This window comes from Meleagris gallopavo, chromosome 12 (genome assembly GCF_905368555.1).
Source record: "Meleagris gallopavo chromosome 12, MGAL_WU_HG_1.1, whole genome shotgun sequence".
Lineage (NCBI taxonomy): Eukaryota > Metazoa > Chordata > Aves > Galliformes > Phasianidae > Meleagris > Meleagris gallopavo.
In genome coordinates, this window is record NC_139415.1 from 6,075,851 (window position 1) to 6,097,358 (window position 21,508).

The window sequence follows — 21,508 nt, forward strand, 5'->3', positions numbered from 1 at the left end:
ACTACGTAGGAATTAAATGTTATGTATGCAGATGTGTATATTGTAACATTTGTAGTTGTTGAACCCTTTAAATTTTTGCAGCAAATGGAGCATCCTCTGTAGCTGCCCACAGAAGGGCCAATGCAGCAACAGCACAGGCTGTGTAGTGATGGGGAGTCCCAGCTTCAGGATACTGCCTCACTACAAGGCTGCTCTGATTGTGTATATAGATGCCAGATGTGAGTACAGATTTATTATCTTAATGTGTTGTAGATGACTTCGTTTGTGGTGTTTTGGTTTAGGCCTCATCTCTTCATGTATTAATTTCCTGAAAACTTCCTTCAGGTCCCACATGGGCAGGAACAGGCAGATGCTGAGATGCTTTCAGTGCTTGAAACTACAGGAAAAGCCAGAGTGAAGTACTAAATCAGCTCAGTATAAATTGCTGTTGGAACTGTACAGGTTTGGCATCTTTTTCTCAGTCTCTGAAGGAGCCTCAAACTCCCTTCCTTGTTTTCATAAGCATTCTATCAAATGCAGCATACAGTGTTTGATTGTACAAGTTCTGCAGCCTAACCAAATCTGACTCTAGTCTGTCTTCAGCAAGTTGGCTAGGTTCCAGATGTCTCTCATGACTTTTCTATAGGCTTTCCGTGTTGTGGCAATTACAGCTTCGATTTTCTTCTTGAAACTAGATCTTGGTTTGGTGTGCATCACTGATGCTGCACTGAACTCAAAATACTTTTTTTTTTTTTTTTTTCCTTCACTGATGTATGCCAGCAAAAGTTACAGCTCTCCCAAGTATTTTTGCACTGTTAAGGCTATTCCAATATTATTATATTGAGATTATCCTTGCATGGATTTCAGAGCAGCATTTTGCACTAGGCCCAGAGCATCATCTGCTAGCAACTGCTTGGATTACCCTGTGGTCCTCGTGCCAAAGCCCCTCTCAGGAGGGGAGGCAGTGCTGGGATAAGAACCTTGCGTGTCAGCAGCTGCTCCTGAAATGACCTGTTTGAAATGCATGTTGATCTTTGAGCTTTGTATGATTTTAAGGTCCTGTATTTGAGAAGAACTGCCAGTAAATTTCATCTGGTTTTACCTTACCTTTTAATGCAGTGTGTTGACTTAAGTTTTGCTGACAGAAATGATAGCAAAGGACCTTGGTTTCCACTTGCGTTCCTTGCACAGTCTAAAGGATCACACCAATCTCCCTCAGAATTCTACTTAATGAAAGGTCAGTCTTTACTGAAATTTAAAAAAGACATTTGGAATTTTCTACAGTTGTCCAAATGAGTAATATTTTGTAAATTGAGGTGAGCCTGCAAGCTGTGGTATTATCAGGGATCATCCCAGTAAAGCCAGCACCTTCCTTTACTTGACAGGAGTAATGGTGACACCCAGTGGCCAGTTTAATAGAGGAGTTGCACTGAATTTCTTTGCGTTTATTTGAAATTGCCTCTAGATTTCTTATGCCGTAGAGAAGGTCACAGGAGAAACACCTTCCCTATGCGTAGGAGGACTTCATCCATTTTTCATGCCTCTTACTAGATACTTCTGTAATTGGAATGTGTGTCTTCTGAGCACTTTAATTTGAAGATAAGGAGAGCATTCTCTGTTGCTGACTGCCAACAAAGAAACATAGAAACTGAGACAAGTTTCAGTTTGACTTGGTGTAACATGAGTGTGCTGCTGTATGTTTTCTTTCACACTGTTCTTCTCTAATGTCAAAACTGTGTCCACTGAATTATATCACTTTTTGATTACTATCAATGATGTCAAACTGCACTACATAAACAACTGGGTGTTGAATTCAAGATTGTCTTTTTTAATTTTATTTGCATTGCTAACTTGCCTAATGAGTGTAAATAACACAATTATTCTGTCACTATTGACAGTTCGTTTTCCAGTAACTTCTGGATGGACAGTGCTGTAGTTTCACTATGGTATCACATGAGGAAGAGGCACGTACTCCAGTTAGAAAGATTTTTCGTGAGGTTACCCACTGATGCTTTGCCATGTCACTCAGACTGAATACTGTGGTCTGCAGACTGCAAGTGCTTAAAGCTTTGTGTGAGCTGAGGAGCTGACAAAACTAAAGTTTTTATCTCACGAGAGGAACTGGTCTGCTTTAGTCTAGCCCCTACAACTTTTGTAGCAGTGATGTTATGGAATAGGACATAGATAGCTGGTGGGTTCTGCAGCAGTAAATGTGAAGTCCCTCTGCTCAACAAGAATTCTTCCATTGATTGCGTATAGCACCAGTTCTTTTTGTTCTATTAGAAAGGGTTCTGCTTTGAATTTGCTTTGGTATTTGCGTTGATTTGGTTTCAATTTAAGAAAAGTCAGAACTGAATCCTATATATTCAAGCATGTTAGCAAATGCTCCCTAAAATGCAAATCAAAAGTACTGGCATCATTTGATCATTTTCTTCTATCCCACCTACACTTACAAATAATACCTCTTAGAGCTTTGAGATTTGTTGGCTCAATGTGTGCTCTACTTATACTTGCTTTCAGCTACACTATTATCAATATTTTTAAATGGTGACTTCTGAAAAATGGTGAAGAGAAAGGAAGAGGGAGAAAGTCATCTGATTTCAGAAACATTCTTGGAAATGCAGGTCTTGCATTTCAATCACAAAGATATTTCATCATTTAAAGTTGTACATTGCAGCAGTTCCTATCTGCTCTCTTAATCTCATGCTGCTGGAAGCTGTTATACTAATATGATATTTGGCTTTAGATTTATAGAACAGGGACATCCTACAATAGCATGGTTTGGAGTTGCAGACACCCCTGAAATTTCTGCTTTTGTAAACTCTTCCATAAGGTGAAGTTGGTCAGCCTAGAAGAATGTAGTTGTTTTACCTGCCTCCTGTGCTTTGTGTGCTCCAGAAAGGAGTGAGTGAGATATGAATTGCTGTCTGAGCTCAGGCAGTTTTTTGAGAGGGGAATTTTCCTTCAGGGACCAGAGGTGGACCTGCTGATCCAAATTCTCATGCTGGTTTGGAAGGGCTTAGCAGATCTTCGGGTTTCCTGGTTTTTCTTATTCTTTGTTTAAAAGCCATGTATCCCCTAGGAAAAAATGTTGCACGCCTTTGTACCACCATTGAATTTATATTAAATGAAAGGCCAGAGGGGAGGAAAGATCTGCTTCACTGTATAATGAGTTTTGATATTGCTTAAGCTTTATAGTAAGCACAAATTGTGAAGACCCTCCAGTCTTATCCTGCAATTCAGGCAATAATGGCATCATAGCCAAGCATGTGGAACAAAAGCAATCTCCAGCATAACATATTTGAGTTCATCAAAGGAGCAGGAGTTAAGGAGTTTTCCCTGCAGGGTCATAGCGATTCAATATAACCTTGAATCACACAACATTTTATAAGAGAAACATTTTATTAAATTCATATATAACTGTTTATCTGTTTCCCTCTATGCTTTTTTTTTTTTTGTGTGTGTGTATTGTACAATACTCTCTAGAGTATTTGCAACTACAGAAGAAAAGGTGTTGAGTTTTTGTTCCATCGCTTCTTGCTTCTTCACACATTCAGGGTTTTTGTTAATTTTACAAAACACCAGAGATAGCATTGCCATTGCACCTGGCTAAATATTTAAGAATAGAGAAGAATACATGAAGAAAGAATTAATTTTTAGACAATTCCCAAGACACATCTGTGAGAATTGCACTGTCTTCCTTTAGTGAACAGGGCTTCCCTTTTAGCTGCCATCGTAAATATACTTCACAGTACATGGATGGTACAAAACAGGAATAACAGAGGCAGTGTGGTTATTGGAGAGCACTGGAAGTCAAAGTTGAAAGTATTTTAATGCAAAGATACCTGAAATTTTTGCAACTACATAGGAAGTGGATACAAATTTAGGCAGTAATCTTGTAAAGATTAGTGCATGTTTTCTTGATTTTTATTTTTTTTCCCACAATATACTGTCCCAGTGAAAGTAATGGGAATGTTTTTAGAGCCTTTATTTATTTTACTATGGTAAGTCTGTGGGCCATAAATTATTTTGTAGAAGTGGAGAAACACTTGCCACAGGTTGTCCAATTAAGAGTCTAGTTTTGCAGCATTAGCCAGAAAAATAATCAGTCTACAAAGACAGTGGAAAGACATCCTATCAATTTATACAAGTTAGCAGTAATGCTTGTATAAATTAATAGCATTTTTGTATATGAATTACTGTGACCTGTACAAGTTAATAGGATGCCAGATGAAGCCTTTTGTGAGTGCTTAATCCTACATGATTTGAAAAGATATGGGAAATGAAGTTGTGGCTGATAATATCAAATCAAAATATATATTTTCCCACATAGGTTAGCATTTTGTATGAGTGCTTATTTTCAGTGGGTTTTCTGTTATGGGAATGAAAATAGACCGTTATTATTTGGAAACAGCATGAACTCGATTACAAAATCAAACCTACTAAATTATTGAAGAGTTAGTTGTTGAACTTCACAGAAATGTCTAATCTGATCATAAACTGAATTTTATTTTACATCGCATTCTCCAGACTGTTAGATTATCACTTTCTTTTCTTCTCAAACCTTTCAAAGCTTTTATCAATAAAATGAAACAAGTCACAAGAACACATGCCCAAGTAAAAAATACCGTTATATAAATATTTTTGTCTCTTCTCAAGTCCACTTGGTTATTCATCTGAAAAGGTCACAATACTGAAGACCACAAGTTGTTTCTTACATTGTTCATGAATCATTTTTAGTCCACGACTACATTATATAATGCTATTTAGTTTACACACACGTGCGCACGCAGGATATTTGCACAACTAAACAAAAGGGGGTTTGAAAATTGGTCTGTCCAGTGCCAGTTCTGCCTCACAAGGAGTCAATGTCCTGTAATGATAGAGAAGGTCACTGCAAAAATGTCCATCAACTTCAAAGACAGTAATGTATATCAAGGTTGGGAGCCTTGCCAAACTGATACTACACGAGTGATATCAACTTGGTTTGGGTTTTTGTGTCTTTTTGTTTCTAAATAAAAAGGAAAAAAAAAAAAAAGCAGGGGTGCAGATGCTTATATATATATAAGCATATAATTGCCTGCTCAAGCCTACACAACTGGGGAGCACTGAAACGCTGTTAGCAAATTAGGTGCCAGCTTCACCAATATATTACTCCAGTTTTACAGTTGGTAATCTCCTGAGAGCAGCTAGAGTAGTGCAGTGGCAAGTGAGCACCTCAGCCCATAAAAGCTTCTTGTCAATTGGTCTATTAAAAGCTTGCATTTACCACTCAAAGTAAACATACAGACCTGTGCAACAGCAGCATGTCCTTCAGTACATGCATTTAATTTGGATTACAGACCGGAACAAGGCTATAGTCTGCCTATTCAGACAAGTAAGTGTTCATCTCAGTCAAAATCTTGCAGTCATGGTCCAGCCTCTCCCCACATTGGAACCTCCTGCTTCATTTGGTGGATCTGCTTTTGTAGTTCATCTCTGTCAAGTTTCATTTTTGCTTCTAGAACTTGCCGTAGAGATCCAATGCTCTCATAGATAGCTGCAAACCCTAATTGCAGATGAGAGATAAATTAGTTTGTAATCTAAAGCAGTAATAATATGGCATAGTTGATAACAGAATATTCTTCCTACCACAGTATTCAGTTTTCTCCTAGGAAGATGGCAAATGTTCTGAAGAAAAATAGGACTTTCGTTATGCTGGCAAACTAATGTCAAAATGCCCCTGATCACAGCCAAACTGTGCTAATGTAGGTTTGGGGGAAGCAATTCTAAGCTGATAAGATGTCACCTCTTGCTGCTGTGAGTTTCACACTTAGTGAAAATCCTCTTGAATGCCACAGATGCAGCCCAGTCTTTAAACTACTTTGGTACATGCACAGACATTTTGTACAATATTAAAGTTCAACATTACCACAATTTAGAATGAAGATCTTGTTTAATTATGGCCCTACCAGCATTAACTTCAGCTTTCATTTCTTTTATATCTTCATTAATCTCATTTTGAAGTTTGCCAATACGAATATTTATCTTTTCTTCAGACTGTTGTGTTTCATGTGCTTCCATGGTTATCTTCTGTATTTCTTCTATTTTGTTGATTTTCTCTGACATCTGGTTAAATTTCATCTCTATAGCTCTTTCACTCATTTCCTGGAGCCAGGGAAAATAATTTTAATGATTTAGCATGGATATTAAAATGAGTGGCCTTTCCCAGATATGCACCTTTTATTATGTGGAATTTACAGGTGCAACGAATTAAAATTTATTTCAGAAAGCATTTTAAAATGACTTGATAGAAGGCTAAAATACTGATGTACTGAAAGTGGTCAGATTTATTTCAAGACCCTCAGTCCATGGTGAATGTTACACTAGACATCAGTAAAAAGAGTTCTGCAAATGTTGGTGAGGTCTAAGAGTCTCATTCAAATAACATCCCTGTAACTCATAATGCTTTTGAACACTTCCTGAGAAGTATTACTGGGACATCTGGATGAAACTTACTGTGTTCTCCTTAAAAGTCAGTGAGAGTTGGTCAAGTTTTTGCACGAGCTCTTTTTCAATCCTCTCGCGTTCCTGTTCCAACCAGCTGCGTGCAGACACTATCTGGCTGCTGAGCTCTTCAATAGCATTTTTTAGTCTGAGAGCATAATGCAATTTAGGAGATGGTAAGAGCAGAGAAGTCATTCAGCAGTGATTTTTTTTTTTTTTTATGATAAGAAAAGATTTAATGCTTTGCATTCTCAACACTACGTTAAGGTAAATGTTCAAAGTTTACAGCTACTAAATTGGATAAGGCAACATTGTTTTGAAAATTAAAGAAGAAAACCACAACCAAATAGCAGTTATTTATATGAAACTTCACAACATTTTGATGTACGTTAGATGCAGATTCTTTGTAGCATTGAAAATGGAATGCAATCATCTTCATAGATCTCAAATCTGAACAAAGATCTGATGACCACTTATGTAACTGGCAGTGTCAGTTCATACAGCCCCACTTGCACTGCCCCATCTGCCTCACATTTACGCCATCCATTCAGGCACACTTGTTTTCCACTGAACATTTGCAATCTGGATCTGTTCTCCCATCTGGTTTGCAAATAGCCATGGTGCTGTAGCTGATGGGATGTCATGAGGTGGCAATCAGCAGGCAGGAGGAAAGGCTGAATGAGGCACAAGGACAGGAGCTGGTATCTGAGCTGCACATAGCCCTAGATAGAGCCCGGCAGTAACACAGTGACTTTTCTTTACTAATTTGAGTATTTGAGTTCTCTCTTTGGACTTAAAAGCAAGAGCACTCGGTGAGCTCAGTGCTGAGCTTCCACAGCTTTGGACTGCAGCGTTCACTGCTTTGCACGCTGGCAGAAAAGGTACTGGGACGCTTTTGCAAAAATATAGAACTGGTTTTTAATACAGTCCTGCCCGAATTCTTAGCTAGGGACCCAACTGGGTGTTCACAAGTGCCCAGCCACGTTAAGGGTGTAATTTCTACCGGGCAGATCAGCGTGCTTTTGTAAAACAGGCTGAGCACACGCATGTGTGCAGACAGGTAAATGCGGCTGTAGACCTGTTCCTTAGCGGAAGGCCGCACCACCCAGACTCGGAAAAGCGGGGCCCTCGCTTCCATCCCCCCGGCCCTGCCGACCTCCTCCCCCGCCTCCCGCGGCGGCCCCGCGCCTCGGCCCCGCGCCGCTCGCTCACTTGGTGTCCAGCAGGTGGAGCTGCTGCGCGCTCTCCTTGTAGGCCAGCTTCAGCTTGGCTTCCTGCTGCGCCACCGCCTGCTCCACGCGGCTCAGCAGGTGCGATACCTGGAACACAGCGCGCCCTCAGCCGCCGCCTCACCCAGGCAGGGGAGGATCGAAAGGCCCGTTTTGCTGGCGCTTCCGACATGATTCAGCTTGGGCGGTGAAATGATGTGATGAAAAATGTATTGTCTCACAAGATAGAAATAGGAGTGCTGTGAGGACTGCTAACGAAATATTTCCCACAAAAGCAGCTGTGGCAGATTTACAAAGCATGCTGTTCAGTTCTACAAGATTCGTGACAGTACGTTGCTAGCACACTGCTGTGCCAGTATACTATACTGGGGCTTCCCACAGCATGCAAAAGGCAGCAGTGTAAGGACTTTTCCACTCAGACCAATACATTAACATAGCTGTGTAGCAGTACTCAATCTAAGGACTGTGTGCATATATAAAGCATAGAATCACCAGGGTTGGAGAAGGCCTCCAATATCACCCAACTCAACCATCCACCCAGCACCAATATTTCCCCACTAAATCATGTCCCTTTTTACCTCAGTGCCCCCAGGACCTTCCCCCATCTTTGAATCTGTGACCTCGTAGGCAGGAAAATAATTCACAGGAACGATAGCTGTTTGAGTTAGACTATAGCTCTGCTGTACCTGTATTTCTGTCTCTTTGATTTTCGATTCTAAGATCAATTTAGAGGTGTGCTGGTCTTTAGTTAGGCTCTGAAGTCTTTCATATGTGATTTTGTGCTCTGCAGACAGTCTGGCTAGCCCGGCATCACACCTGTTTGAATAAAAAAATACCAAAGCAATAGTTGAATAGAATGTAAGGCCCAGGCTTTTAAAATCACCCATTTTATATTAGGTATCTCTATGAAAGTACTGTCTGTCTAGCAAAACATTGTCTTATGAGGCTGTAAAAATGCTGATGTATCTCGCCCTATCCAGCAAGCTGCTCCAAAATGGGAATAGATCCCAAATACTTCATCACACTCCTGCTGTACTATGGTTCTTTTGGTACTGACGTGTAAATTGTGTCATTGTCAGAGTTGGGGAAATTGCATTAGAATTTCAAAGATGCAGGATTTCAATACCTCATTACTTCTGTTACTCTCCAGCAGATATCTGCTGTGGTGTGCATGGTTTGCCCTACATAGAGGCCTAAATAATTATGAAGATCATTTTTCCATTATTGTAGCCATGTTCTGCTAAGCCTTACGTTCTTATTTTTGTTTGCCAAATAACAGTACCCAATATAGAGAGTAAACAATGTGAGGAAAAGTTATGATTTAACTAGCACAGCCTGTATTTAGGTAAGGCTGCCATTTAAAGCAATTTTGTCTCACTAAAGACTACAAAATGCAGTACTGGCACATAATAATTACTGTTTCCTTTCTTCATGTTGGAACATTTCTCAACGCTGTAACATTTTCACAACAAATGTGCTATGGAATACGTCCATTTCTTACCGCATTTCAAAAATACTTTTGTCAAGGGGGATTTCATCTACAGTAATACAATAAGGACATAAACTGTGATGCAAAATAGAAGTACTATAATTTCAAGAGTGAGACTCCTGCAGAGTATGAGTCATGTATATTTATAACCACCAAAGTTACTATAATTGATCTATGAAACTGGTGGAGAACAGACAGTGGTTACAATGTAAGGGAGGGGGGAAGGGGGAAAGGCAGTAAATGGGACAAACTATGGCAGGTTAAATCATTACTCAAAGCCATGGCATGTTTTAACTTCTCTTAACTTACATTTCAGTTGGAAAGCTTTCACTTCAAAATGTGTTTTCAACACCTCAGTTATAGTTGTGTTACTGTAATTATGGTGGTATACCTTCAGTATCAAACTAACAAATAAAGCAAAATACCACAGATTATAAAACCTGTCATTTATAGTTTGGCAGTTCAGCATAGTAAGACCAATTAGTAGTATCTGTAAGAAGAGCAGCTTAGGTTTATACAGTGGTAAATTCTAGGTCTTACAATCAGGCAGCTTCTTTAGAAAGGCAAGAAAAGCCAAATGTCTCCACTTTGTTGCTATCTGAAAAAAAAAAAGAGGGATGAAATAACCTATCTATTCCCCAGAAGCCTGCGATCTCTGTGCAGGAACAGCAGAGCTATAGATTCTGCATAGCTGGCGCTGGCAGGTCAGACCCACCCTCCCTGTGAGCTTTGTACAACTGCAGCTGGCAGAGTGCAGCAGGCTTTTTGCTCACAAAGATCTTAAACGTGGTGCATCCCAGATGCATCAGGCTCATTTTCTCATGTAGGAAAATCTGCCTACATGTTATAAGTCGAGGGTGTCTGAAATGAATCACATCTACAGTGTATGTAAAAATTGACTATATCTGCAAAGTAGGCCCAGTGTGAACATGCATAACTGCCATCTCTCTGGTATCTGGTATCAGGCAGCCTCTGCAGACACCAACTTCTGTACTGACCGGATTGCTGTGTTCATACTTTCCAGACAAATGGTCTTAGTTCACAAGACATTCTGTAAAGATTTGATAAGGCAGTGCTCACAGGTTTAATGATCTTTTATCGCTAGAAATAGGCATGGCAAAGCTGTTTAATATAAAACTTGCAATGCCAAGGACAGAAGGTGAGAGTAATGGATTTATCGGCATATACATAATTTTCTGCTCAGTGTGTCACTGCTTTTAATTAATAGAGGCAGTTTCTGTCTTAATAGTAATTCTGATTCTTAGAAAAATGGACAGCATCATTCACACTGAACCCTGTAATAATGCTTCACAAAATCATCAGTAAATGATACTTAAAGAGGAGTGGTCCAGAGACATGAGCTGCAGTGTGGGTCCAGTCTTCTCCTGCTAGAGATACTAGTTGGCTCTCTGATGCAGGTGAGCTCAGCTGTGGGGTCTGTCCCAGCCACACTCCTCCAGAGCTGTGGGCAGTGTTGGAGCTGTTCCTCTGAACTGCACACGCAAGTAGGAATCTCTGTTTTCATAGCTAAAAGCTGCAACTCTCAAGAATAGAGAATTGCTCACTGATATTGACATGTTACAGAACAGCTGGTGTTAGGAAATAAATAGTACTCTTTCATACTGAACAGAATTTTAGTATACATGTAATCACTGGAATTGAAGCAGCCAGAATCCTGAGACTGATACTAAAATTCTTACAGGATCCGAAGGCTGAGATGTAGGTGATTTACCATCACTCATATACAGACTGAGTCATGGCAATTGTCCACGTGTATACTTCTATGCTTGTATACTTGGAGCTGTTGGAGTGGGTTATCAGAGACTAATGGAGTGCTGGAGTACCTCTCCAATGAAGAAATGCTGAGGGAGCTGGGCCTGTTCTGGAGAAGAGAAGGCTCTGGGGAGACCTCACTGCAGCCTTCCAGTACTTAAAGGGAACTTATAAGGAGGGGGACTGACTGTTTACACAGTCTGATAGTGATAGGACAAGGGGGGGGTCGTTTTAAACAAAAAGAGGTGAGTTTGAGATTAGATATTAGGAGTAAATTTTTCACTCAGAGACTGGTGATGCACTGCATGCTACAGGCTGCCCAGAAGAGTGCGGGCGCCCCGTCCCTGGAGATGCCCAAAGCCAGGTCAGATGGGACCCTGGGCAGCTAAGCTGGTGGCAGCCAGCCAGCCAGTCCACAGCAGGGGTTTGGAACTGGATCGGCTTTAAGGTCTGTTCTAAACCAGACTGTTCTATGATGCTAGCCTAGAGCAAGTGTGACTTACTTTGAGTTAAATTAGCCTACTTTCACTACAGCCTGAGTTGAACTTAGCACCTTGGCTATGGTCAAGAAGAGGAGTTAGCTGATGTACAGTAAGTTGGAAACCCACAGTAACTGGATCACGTATCTAAGGTTTCACTCTTCCAATTAATCTGAAAGCTAGCAAGACTAAATGCTGAAGTAAAATTACATTAAGTGAGTTTGTCTTATTTTATATAACAGATTTTCGGTAGAGTAATCAGAAATTATCACAGGGAAATTTTGTATTGCATATTTGTATAACACAAGAAACTCTAATCTTGATTATGATTTCCAGATATACCATAATCATTAATCATAGGAATACTAATGAATGAAGTAGAGTATGTTTGTAAATGAAGGCAAATAACCTTCGTTCACAGACCACCGCTTTAAATTGATGTATGGTAAAGGGAAACTTATTTCCTTCTCCACATAAGGAAAATACAGAGCATAATACTGAATAGGAGCTAATGATTAGAGACAATAAACTAATTATCTTATGGTAACGAATACAAATGAATCCACATTCATTGCCCAGTCTGATATAAGGGAAATTGATGTAATCTCTTAAAACGGTCAGATAAATTGTAACCCAGGCAGAATGACAGGGAGTTGCCCAAAGTAAATAAAGGAAGAAATCTTGGCAAAGACTGTGCTAGTCGACTGCTGCTCTCAATACCAAGTGCTCAGCCATGCAGGGCCATGGTGAAGCTCATGCTGGCACATGTTTATTTATGTGAATTCTTTATTGAAACCAAGCACATTGTATTTTGCTTCATAAGCTAATCAGTAAGTGCATTGCTCCACATAAAGGCCTGTCTTGGGTCACTTAATATTAAAAAAAAAAGGGGGCGGCGGGAAAAAGGAGGATGTGTCATGCCCATCCTCATGTGTCACAAGGATGTTCAGAGAGCTGGAGCACTCCTCCTATGAAGAAAGGCTGAGAAAGGAAGTTGTTTAGCCTGGAGAAGAGAAATCTCCAGGCAGACCTCATAGCAGCCTTCCAGTACCTAAAGAAGCCTGTGAGAGAGCTGGGGAGTATAGTGGTAGGATAAGGAATAATAGCTTTAAACTTAGAATAGAATAGATGTAAATGAAAAATACAGAAGAAATTCTTTCCAGTGAGGGTGGTGAGGTGCTGGCATTGCTGCCCAGAGAAGCTGTGGGTGCTCCATTCCTGGAGGTGCTCAAGGCCAGGTTGGATGGGCCCTGGGCAGCTGTGCTGGTGGGTGGTGTCCCTGCCCATGTCAGGAGTTGCAGCTAGGTGATATTTAAGGTCCTTTCCAATCCAAACCATTCTATGATGATACCATGAAGTTTCCCATTGAGTTATGTATGTATTTATATCAATTCTCATTTGACAAAAAATGCTTATCTAGTTCATTCCTGTTAGTAAAGGATAACTTCAGTGAAGCATAACTTAACAAAAAAAAAAAAAAAAAAGACACATAATGACTGTGCTAAGCCTCTCCTGAGTATTCTTTATAAAACAGGCTCAGAAGTTACTGGGGAAGCTTAAAAACAATTGAACAATTTGAGGGAAAACTTAAATTCAAGGAAAATCCCTCCCTGATTATTTGTATAGGCTGCTATCACTAAATCAGTTGAAGTACAGGAAAAAAAGAGAAGTTATCTGTACATTATAGATAATAGGTCAAACTCAGGACAAGTATAATTCCAGTGAAGTTGTTAGCCCAGATATTCTAGGAGAGACCAGGTCCTTTTCCTGTAGCTGTGCTAAACCATCTTTTATGTTACACTTTACAGACACTGAGGCAAATGTACTTTGTGCCATCACCTACACATTTACAATTCAGCCTGAAGTCTGTGTAATTGCACAGCTGCAAGCTGGAGTTTGAAGCAGCCCTCAAACCTCTATTATTTTATAGCTGTCTGTTCTTTACACATCAGGTGGCCTATGTAGGTTTTAATATGGTTAACCAATAATTTCACACACATATTTCTACTTCTAAAATGTCTGCCAAAACGTGCAACTATTATGTTCTTTACAAGTGCAGATTGTTCCATGCCTCCTTTACAGTAATTTTGCTAATTAGTCTCAAAGACAAACTACAAAGACTGTCTAACCAAAGTACTTTTAAAAATTGAACAAAATCCAGATTTATATGGAATTTGAGGTCTCTTGTTAAAAATTAATCTCAAGAATTATGGGACATATTGTTTAGTTTAATATGTAATCCTGAGATGCAAAGGATTACTGTTAATTTTCTTGAAAACACCGAGCAAAATTATCCTGGGAATTTTGCCAAAGTAGAATTCAGCCCATTAGCATTGACATTCGTAATTCAAGATTAAAGCAACATTAGTTAGTCCCAAAAATATACGTCCATAATGACATTTACCTTGCCACTCTTCCACGAAGATCCCCTAAACCAGAAAGCTGCCGCATTTCCAGGCTCTTTAGGGTAGAATTTGTTCCATAGCTGAGATTGTCTCTGACACGTATCTGTTCTTGCAGCATCTACAAAGTATTCATATGCAAATACAAATTCAGTATGCTACGTTTAATGTACCTTTTAAATGTCACTCATAATTTTTCAGTATTTCAGTAAAATCAGGTATCATTTTATTACGACTTTAATAGAGGCTCGTACGTACTGATACAGGTACCTCCATGTTACTTAACATTTCTTATTCTGAAAGTCCACACCATAACCTATTACATTTTCAGTGGAATGAAGGTTTAAATATTAACATTTACCCATCAGTTTTTCCCACCACACCCATGTTGCTCATCAAGCAGAGGCCATGATTAGTCAGAAAAATGAGCAGTTGGGTTGGGCTGCTTGGTGTTGTCAGTGAGTCAAAGTGAAAGAAAGTTTAATACAGACCTAAGGCATTTCCTAGTGTTTATACAGCACAGTCTTTGAACTAGAGTTTAGCTGGGTGTTAGTACCACGTTAATTCATTTTGCCAAGGTTTTCCAGTGTTGCTTTTCAAAGCAAGCTCATTAGTACCACAAAGATTTCTGTGTTTACATGCTAATATCCTGTATTATTTTCATAGCCACTGGAGGAATTGCATAATTTGCAAACAGTTTTTACAGTTACAAAAACAATTTATAAGCTTACAGGATCTTTAGACCTTGCCTGAACTTTCTCATCCTGTGGTAAACTGTTATTAAATCAGAAGGACTAAGTAGCTGAAACAGTATTAGTCCAGTGAAAAATTCCTGACATACCTCAATGTCCCTGTTGAGCTGCCTCACGATGGCAGTTATGTTCCGGATGTGTTCTTCTAGGAGCTGCCTAGCTAACCGATCACCCCCCCCTTTGTTCTGCATTCTGTGCAGAGTGGAAACAATGTCCTCCTTGATGCGAAAAGCGTGTTCCACAAGCGCAGCCGTGGTTTTCTCATGGCTGAGGATTCTGTCCTCCAGCTGATCCACGAGGCTCGCAGATGCCAGCGGGACCGCTGTCAGCGCCTGGCTGTGCAGCGGGATGTTTCGAACCCGTCTGGTGGAGAAGAATGTTCAGATATGATTTGGGTCAGACACAAATCTCCATAGCATCTTTCTGCTGAGACAGTACGAGATTATCTTAGTGGCAGCACTGGGGAGAAACACCAAAGCACTTACAAAGGCCGGCTGCTACAGATGAATGGGTGTTGTTTGCTGCTGCCTCTGTCCGTACAAAGGCAGGTCAGGCTCTTTTTCCTACAGTTTAAAGAAGCTTTACAGAGACATAGGATCTTAAGAAGAGGACATTAGCATTATAAAGAGTTACAGTTCTGAACCATAATTTGATTAAGAACCCAAACCCAAGACCCTCTTACTGAGTTTCAGAAGTAATGCTTTTTGTCTCTACAGTTTTCATCTTTATTCAGGCTTAATCAAAGCAGAAACTGTGGAAGGGAGATACAGCAAACCAGAACAAGATTAAAAAGAAGTAGCTTGCGTCCATGCCTTTTTGCAGTCTATACAGCTGCCCTGTAATAGCATACAGAAGCTTGTCCTCACATGAACGGGACAGGAGGATACACAGGTGAAGAAACTGAGGAGAGACCAAAACTATGACAAGCTTTGCAGCCACAGAAGTCACATTCATTTTTATCCTTTAAAGCAAGCTCACATTTAGGTCTACGTTTTTCAGAAGAGCTCTGCACTACATAGCTTCCATGAAATCAATGGGAGCTCATGGATAATTGAAGTGGAAAAAAAAAAAGACTTTGGATGCATGCAATCTTTTCCTGTTCTGTAAAGAGAAAGGAACATTTTCAGAAGCCTAAGTAGAAGATAAAAGTTCAACACCACTTTGAAAGAGATTTTTGTTCTCGTAACTCTGTTATTCACTGTGTATAGTCCACATCGATTCTGCTAGTGAACCAGACTGACAATTTACTTTCACCCTAATAACATTGATAGAGGTATAAGAGGATAGTCAGCTCTGACTCTGAGCTTTCACATTTTCTCTATAGTTAGAAGACTTCGGTTTAAACATAGTACTTTTGGACTTCTATTTAATTAGAGTTTAAAGAATTTCATTCAGGAAATTTTAAGTAAAAGCTGAATAAGGAATTGTGATCTGGGCATGATTTGAAGGAGTCTACAGTATTTCAGCTTGTTTGCTTATGAAATTCCAAAGACCCAAGCTACAGCATTACCATAAACAAACAATTAAGAGAGGAAGAGAGGCACATAATACTCCACAATATGAAGATTTTATTTTTTACATTCTAGTTTGTACCTTTCAGAATGGGCGAGAGTTGGGAAGATTGGGCTTCGTTGGGCCATTTTCTGGTCAATAATTTATGTCTGTTGAAAAAGTACACATTGAATTATTTAATGGTTTACATTTGGCACTGAAATGACTTAATGCTCCTGCTGAAGTGAACCTCCAAGTAAAGTTTAAGATTACACTGACAGGTCTGATCTTGGAGTTTAAATATTGCTTATAGAATAAATGCATATAAAAATAGATATAAAGGAACAGAATAATGGAAACTAAAACCTTCTAAAAAGGTTCTATAGTGAAAGTGATACTCTTGCAAAAGGCACGGTTGACAGCTTTAAAACTGAAATCTGCTCAACCAACAGAACTGGTTTGGCAGGACAGAGACAAACTTCTTGTCCTAGATCTGTCTGCTGGTCCCAGACACCATTAATCAACAAATACAAAAGTGAGAAATGAGGGATTATAGTAAAGCTTAGGAATGCATTGGCTAGAGAATGACATGAAAATTCTTCATGACAGCAAGTTACTGTGGGTAAGGTGTTTTTCAGAAAACCTCAATAAAATGTTAGAGATCAGTGTAGATTAGGAAAACTGAATCTTTTATTCATTTATTTTTCAAATCTCAATGTCCACACTTTATATAGTAAATTCTTATGTAGTCAGACTATAAATTCTGTTTCAATTTTTAGATGTAGCCAGCCAGACTGTGGCAGACATTGCAGCAGAGCAGCTCTGTTAAGAGCTTCAAAAAGATATTTCAGGTATTTCACTGTGAGACCAGGACTGGAGCTTTGCTCCATTGTCAGAAATTAAAATAATAAAAAAAAGCTTATAGACAATATCAAATCCACCTATTTCACCCCATACAAAGCAAATACATATTTTAAACTGTAAAGATGGCATGATTGAGCATGGCTGTCCTATTGGAGGTCTGAGCCTAAATGCTTACTGAAAACTAAAGTCTTACGCGCAGAAAGAATTTTGCAGTTGCTAATGCAATATGTTGCACAAACAGAGAGGACAGAATGGGTTTATTGAAACAAAACCATACAATTTTAATTGTAGAAAAGTAATAGAACTGTTCTCCAAGATCTCAAAATTCCAAGCATGTTTGTGCTTCAGGAACTTATAAAAGCACTGCCTAAAAAGAGAGCAAACATTGCCACTGTATGCATGTTCTATTTATAGCACAGTGCTTCAGAAACTACAAATTAGAAGAAAAAAAAAAAAACAGTTTGAATAGAGGCTGAGTTGCTGAGCAGCAGTAACACAACTGTAATTCAGAAGGTCTGATTTCAGTTCCTTGCTCGCTCTCTGATCCTGATGCCTTTGGATCAGTTATTTCCATGCCCAGTGACTCAGTTTCCCTTTATGGAAAACAGAGATTATAGCACCTACCTCTTCATTTAGGTTCTTGCATGCCTGCAAGTAGAAAGCCCAGTACAAGAGCTGGGTATCATGGTGCTGGCTTCTGCATTCAGGATTGCACTGCACTGGCCCAGGCCCACTGTCTGTTCATGCACACAGTGCTCCACAGGTGTTCAAGCAGTGCCTGGCTGTCCCACGAGGTCACACAGCAGCCTGAGGAGCCCGAGCTGCTAGCTCTGAGCTCTGAGCTCCTCGTGCTCTGGGCCACAGCACAACTCACTGATCTTGGTGCAGTGCAGGATTTGAACACAAAGCTATGAACGTGGGAATATCCCACTGATTTAGGTAGAGCTATGCATATCACAGCAGCAAGGCACTGGATACTACCTAAAAAAAAAAAAACAAAAGATCAGATGTTGGGGACTGTATGTCTAGTGATGTCTTAGTGAAACACTCCTTATAAAAAAACAGCAAAACAGGAAATCCACAACTGAAGTGCTTTCATCTTAGGGCCTTTGGTACACATTTCATACCAAATGACAACCATTTTTGGAGCACTGGAAGCACAGGATTGCATGAAGATGTCACTTTTTTTGCCAGACTGCCACTAGACAGCCAGCAGAACGTGGGTGTCTGCGGAAACAGTGTGCACAGGTGGGCTTCCCAATCTTTCGTTAATTTGAGCACATCTCTCAGTACATGTGGAAATCTCAGAGCCAATTGGCAGCTTTCTTGATCTGACCCAACATCCTGAGGGGATGTACCAAGGTCTTGTTCAGCAGTTGTACAAAACTTTATTGCAGTTTGGAGGTATTGCAGTTAACAGCTCCACAAAGCTGTCAGGACTGATGCCATATTTCTTCTCATTTAGCCTAATAAAAAGCAAATCAAAGAAAAAATAAACGTTCCAAAGTCTAGAACTGGGGGAGTGTGATTTCACATGGCTCCCAATTAAATGGTGCTAAACTGGGATCAGCTTAGATACAGCCTGAAATACAGGCTTTAAGTGCATGGTTGTCACTGTAAACGGTGCTGCCTCCTGCTTCATACCGCTGTGGCCATTTAAATCGCAATACGTGAATCCGGTACTTTTGGAGCGATTAAACTGCCGGCTATTCCAAATGCACTTGTCACGTCGACACGAGAAAGGGCGATTTTCCCTGTGCCGCCGGTAGAGATGCGAAGCACAGGGGCAGAGCGGCTCGGCACCTCGGCACCGGGCACACGGGAAACGCAGCCGCGGGGGTGCGCGCCCAGCGGGGCTCCGAGCCCCGTTTGCACCCAAAGCAGAAGCCGCTCCGGGGCGGCGGGGGGCGGCTCCGTTGGGGGCGGCCTCGCAGCGCGGAGCTCCGGCCGGGCCGTGCGGGGCGGGGCAAGGGAGGGGGCAGGGGAGGGGGCCGGGACCGGCCCGCCCCGCTCCGCCCTCGGCTGGGCGCTGGGTGCCGGGCGACGGCCCGATGGGGCGGCCGGCCCCTCCGTCGGGTTACGGGTAGTGCGGGGGCGGGCGGCTACGCCGAGGGGCTCGGGCCCGGCGGGGCGGCACTCACCACTGCGGGGGGCGGGGGCTGCGCGCCTCTTCTCCGCGCCTCGCGGGTCCCGCTCCTCGCCGCGCTCCGACCGCGACGCTCCGCGCCTGCCCCAACGCCTGTCCTACCCTGTCTGCCTGTCCGTCCGTCCGGCGCGGGGAGCGGCGCGGACCCGACGCAGGCCGGGCTGCGGGAGCTGCCGCCGTTGCCAGGACGCCGTCACCATGGGAACGGAGCGGCGGGGGGCGCGCCGCAGCCGTATTTATAGGTAGCGCCCGCCCCAGCCGTTCCCACCCCTCCGCCGCGGCTCTCCCGCCCCTCCGGGGGCGCGCGCAGCAGCGGGGCTCGCCCTGCCCGCGGCAGCGCTCGGAGCAGGGGGCTCCTCGGAGCGCTGACAGACCCTGGTAGAGTATAACGCTGCGATGTGTCTCCAAACGAGTCCTGGCTTTTAGCTGCAGTGAAACTTTGTGTCCCACGACAGGTGCTTTCCTCTGTAGGAGCCAAGAGGTGCTGCTGGAAAGGCAGAGCACACACGAGGTGTGTCCACACCTCAGCTCTACCTGCTGCTTCAGCACAGCCACCTTTGGGTAAGCACGGGCTGTTTGGTGTGGGCTGAGCAATCCCTGTGCAGCAGCGCAGCACCTGTGTTAGAAAGATGCTGCAAATGGGAGAAGCACCGCAGAGTGTGCGTGCACCCATATAAAGAGCAAGGCAGGGGCAGAACCTGCAGTTCTTAAAGTAAAGGGGTCAGTATGTATTAGGGTTAGGGGCTAGAGACAAAAACACATCATGGGTGCTTTCAGAACAGCCTGTGACCAACGTGGTGCCACCCCACCTCTGGAGGGCTCTTATCCAGCTCCTGTTATACGTAGCTGCACCCTTGGGGCCAGGGCCTGCTCCTGCTAAAAGCCACCAGGGGTAGCAGCAGCACATGGGGAGATGCTCCCTTTACACCCAACCAGAACCTGTCCTGGTTCCATTTGTGTTGCTGCCCACCCACCGTGCAACAATGTGCAGAGCTCGGCTTTGCCCCGTGATGGGTTTCCCCGTGGGGGCTGTTGTCAGTTCCCAACACTGACCTTCTGCTGACCTCACTGGGTACACAGGTGCTGTCTCTAGCCCTGCAAATGCCTTGCTAACTGCACACAGCTGTGTGGTTGTCATGCACCTGGTTCAGGATTTTTCTTGTTAAAGAACTGCCTGTATATATTGTGTTCTCTTGTCTATGTATGTGACTGTAAGAGCTGAGCAAAACATCACCTACAGTAGATCAGCTTAGGTTATTTTGTTTTAAAGATAGAGTTTGTATCCTTCCTGCAGCATGATGTTAGCATTGAGCCGTGTGCCTGTGCTCAGTGCCTTTCTGTGCAGACTTTGCCTTGGCAGCAGCACACAGCAGTGCAGGCCCTGCAGCTAGGCTGCTGGGAACGGGGCACTGGTGAGAGCATCCCTCTGACCTGTACAGAAACTGCTGTCAGTGTGTGTTGGCAAAGACCATTGCTTTTATAGTCATGTTGCTTCCCTGATGCTTCTAACTAAAGCAGTGCTAAGCTCTTGTAGTTGATGTAATTATATCTTCAGTGTAATTGATAATGAACAAATAGATTTATTTTCCTGAAGGTTCCTATTAGCCCAGAGAATAACACCCATTCATACCTGGTTTGTAGCTGGAGAAATATTCACCTCCATGAATTTAGAGTCTCTTTTAAGTCTGAGGCTTCTCCAAATGAGCCCTAGAGCAAAAGAGCTATGAGATTCTCCTCAAAGAAACAGGTGAAGGAAGCTGCTGGCCTTGTTCCTATGCTCCTCTGGTGATATGTCAGAGGGCACCTTGAACGTGGCACCAAGTACATTGAGCTGCGAACTTCCCTAGTGTGAGGCCAGCAGAGCAGGGGGGACACAATGTTGTTAGAGAAAGGAGAGTTTCACTGTTGCCATCCTGCATGGACAGCCTGTCCTAATCACTGCTGTGATGCTGCTGCATTTAATGTCAGACCTTCTGGTTTTGTTTTGTATTTGCTATTTATTTCTCCCTGTATTTCACAAGAAGTGTTGAATCCTTATTTCATTTTCTGCGAGTAGCGCTCTACACCACAGAGCGTAACTGAGGGCAGAATGAAGCCAGCTGCATTTTAGTAAAAAAAAATGTGAAGACTGATGAAGTCTGTATTTGTTCTTTGGAACGCAGATCCAGCAGAAGTATCTGCGATGAATTTGTTAAATGCCCTCAGTCTAATGCCATTTATTTTCCTATCCTTTATCTTTCTAAGAAAAAACAGCTCTGTGGTTTTCTAACTGTGTGGATGATGTCTTAGTAATGGCATTAAGCCATTTTTAGTGGCCTACAGGCATTAATTAAATGATTAATGAAATTATTCTGATCAATGGAACACAAATACATGGTTTAGAAAACTTACTCTAAATATATTTGAAAAGCAGTAACA

General features: G+C 41.9%; 1 protein-coding gene across 2 annotated transcripts; it reads right to left on the reverse strand.

Moving 5' to 3' along the window:
- Positions 1–3,567: 3,567 nt before the first annotated feature.
- FAM81A (family with sequence similarity 81 member A) lies at positions 3,568–19,322 on the reverse strand. Of its 2 annotated transcripts, XM_085234287.1 has the most exons (11): positions 19,086–19,322; positions 17,569–17,925; positions 16,183–16,250; positions 15,075–15,168; positions 14,679–14,952; positions 13,840–13,958; positions 8,381–8,510; positions 7,678–7,784; positions 6,478–6,613; positions 5,931–6,126; positions 3,568–5,527 (listed from the first exon to the last, which is right to left on the reverse strand). In XM_085234287.1, the coding sequence occupies exons 2-11, from the start codon at positions 17,574–17,576 to the stop codon at positions 5,388–5,390; spliced, it is 1,272 nt and encodes a 423-aa protein (XP_085090413.1). In that variant the 5' UTR covers positions 17,577–17,925; positions 19,086–19,322; the 3' UTR covers positions 3,568–5,387. The 2 variants fall into 2 exon arrangements, with proteins under 2 accessions (XP_085090413.1, XP_085090414.1); XM_085234288.1 differs by lacking the exon at positions 15,075–15,168 and having other exon boundaries at positions 19,086–19,320.
- Positions 19,323–21,508: the final 2,186 nt, after the last annotated feature.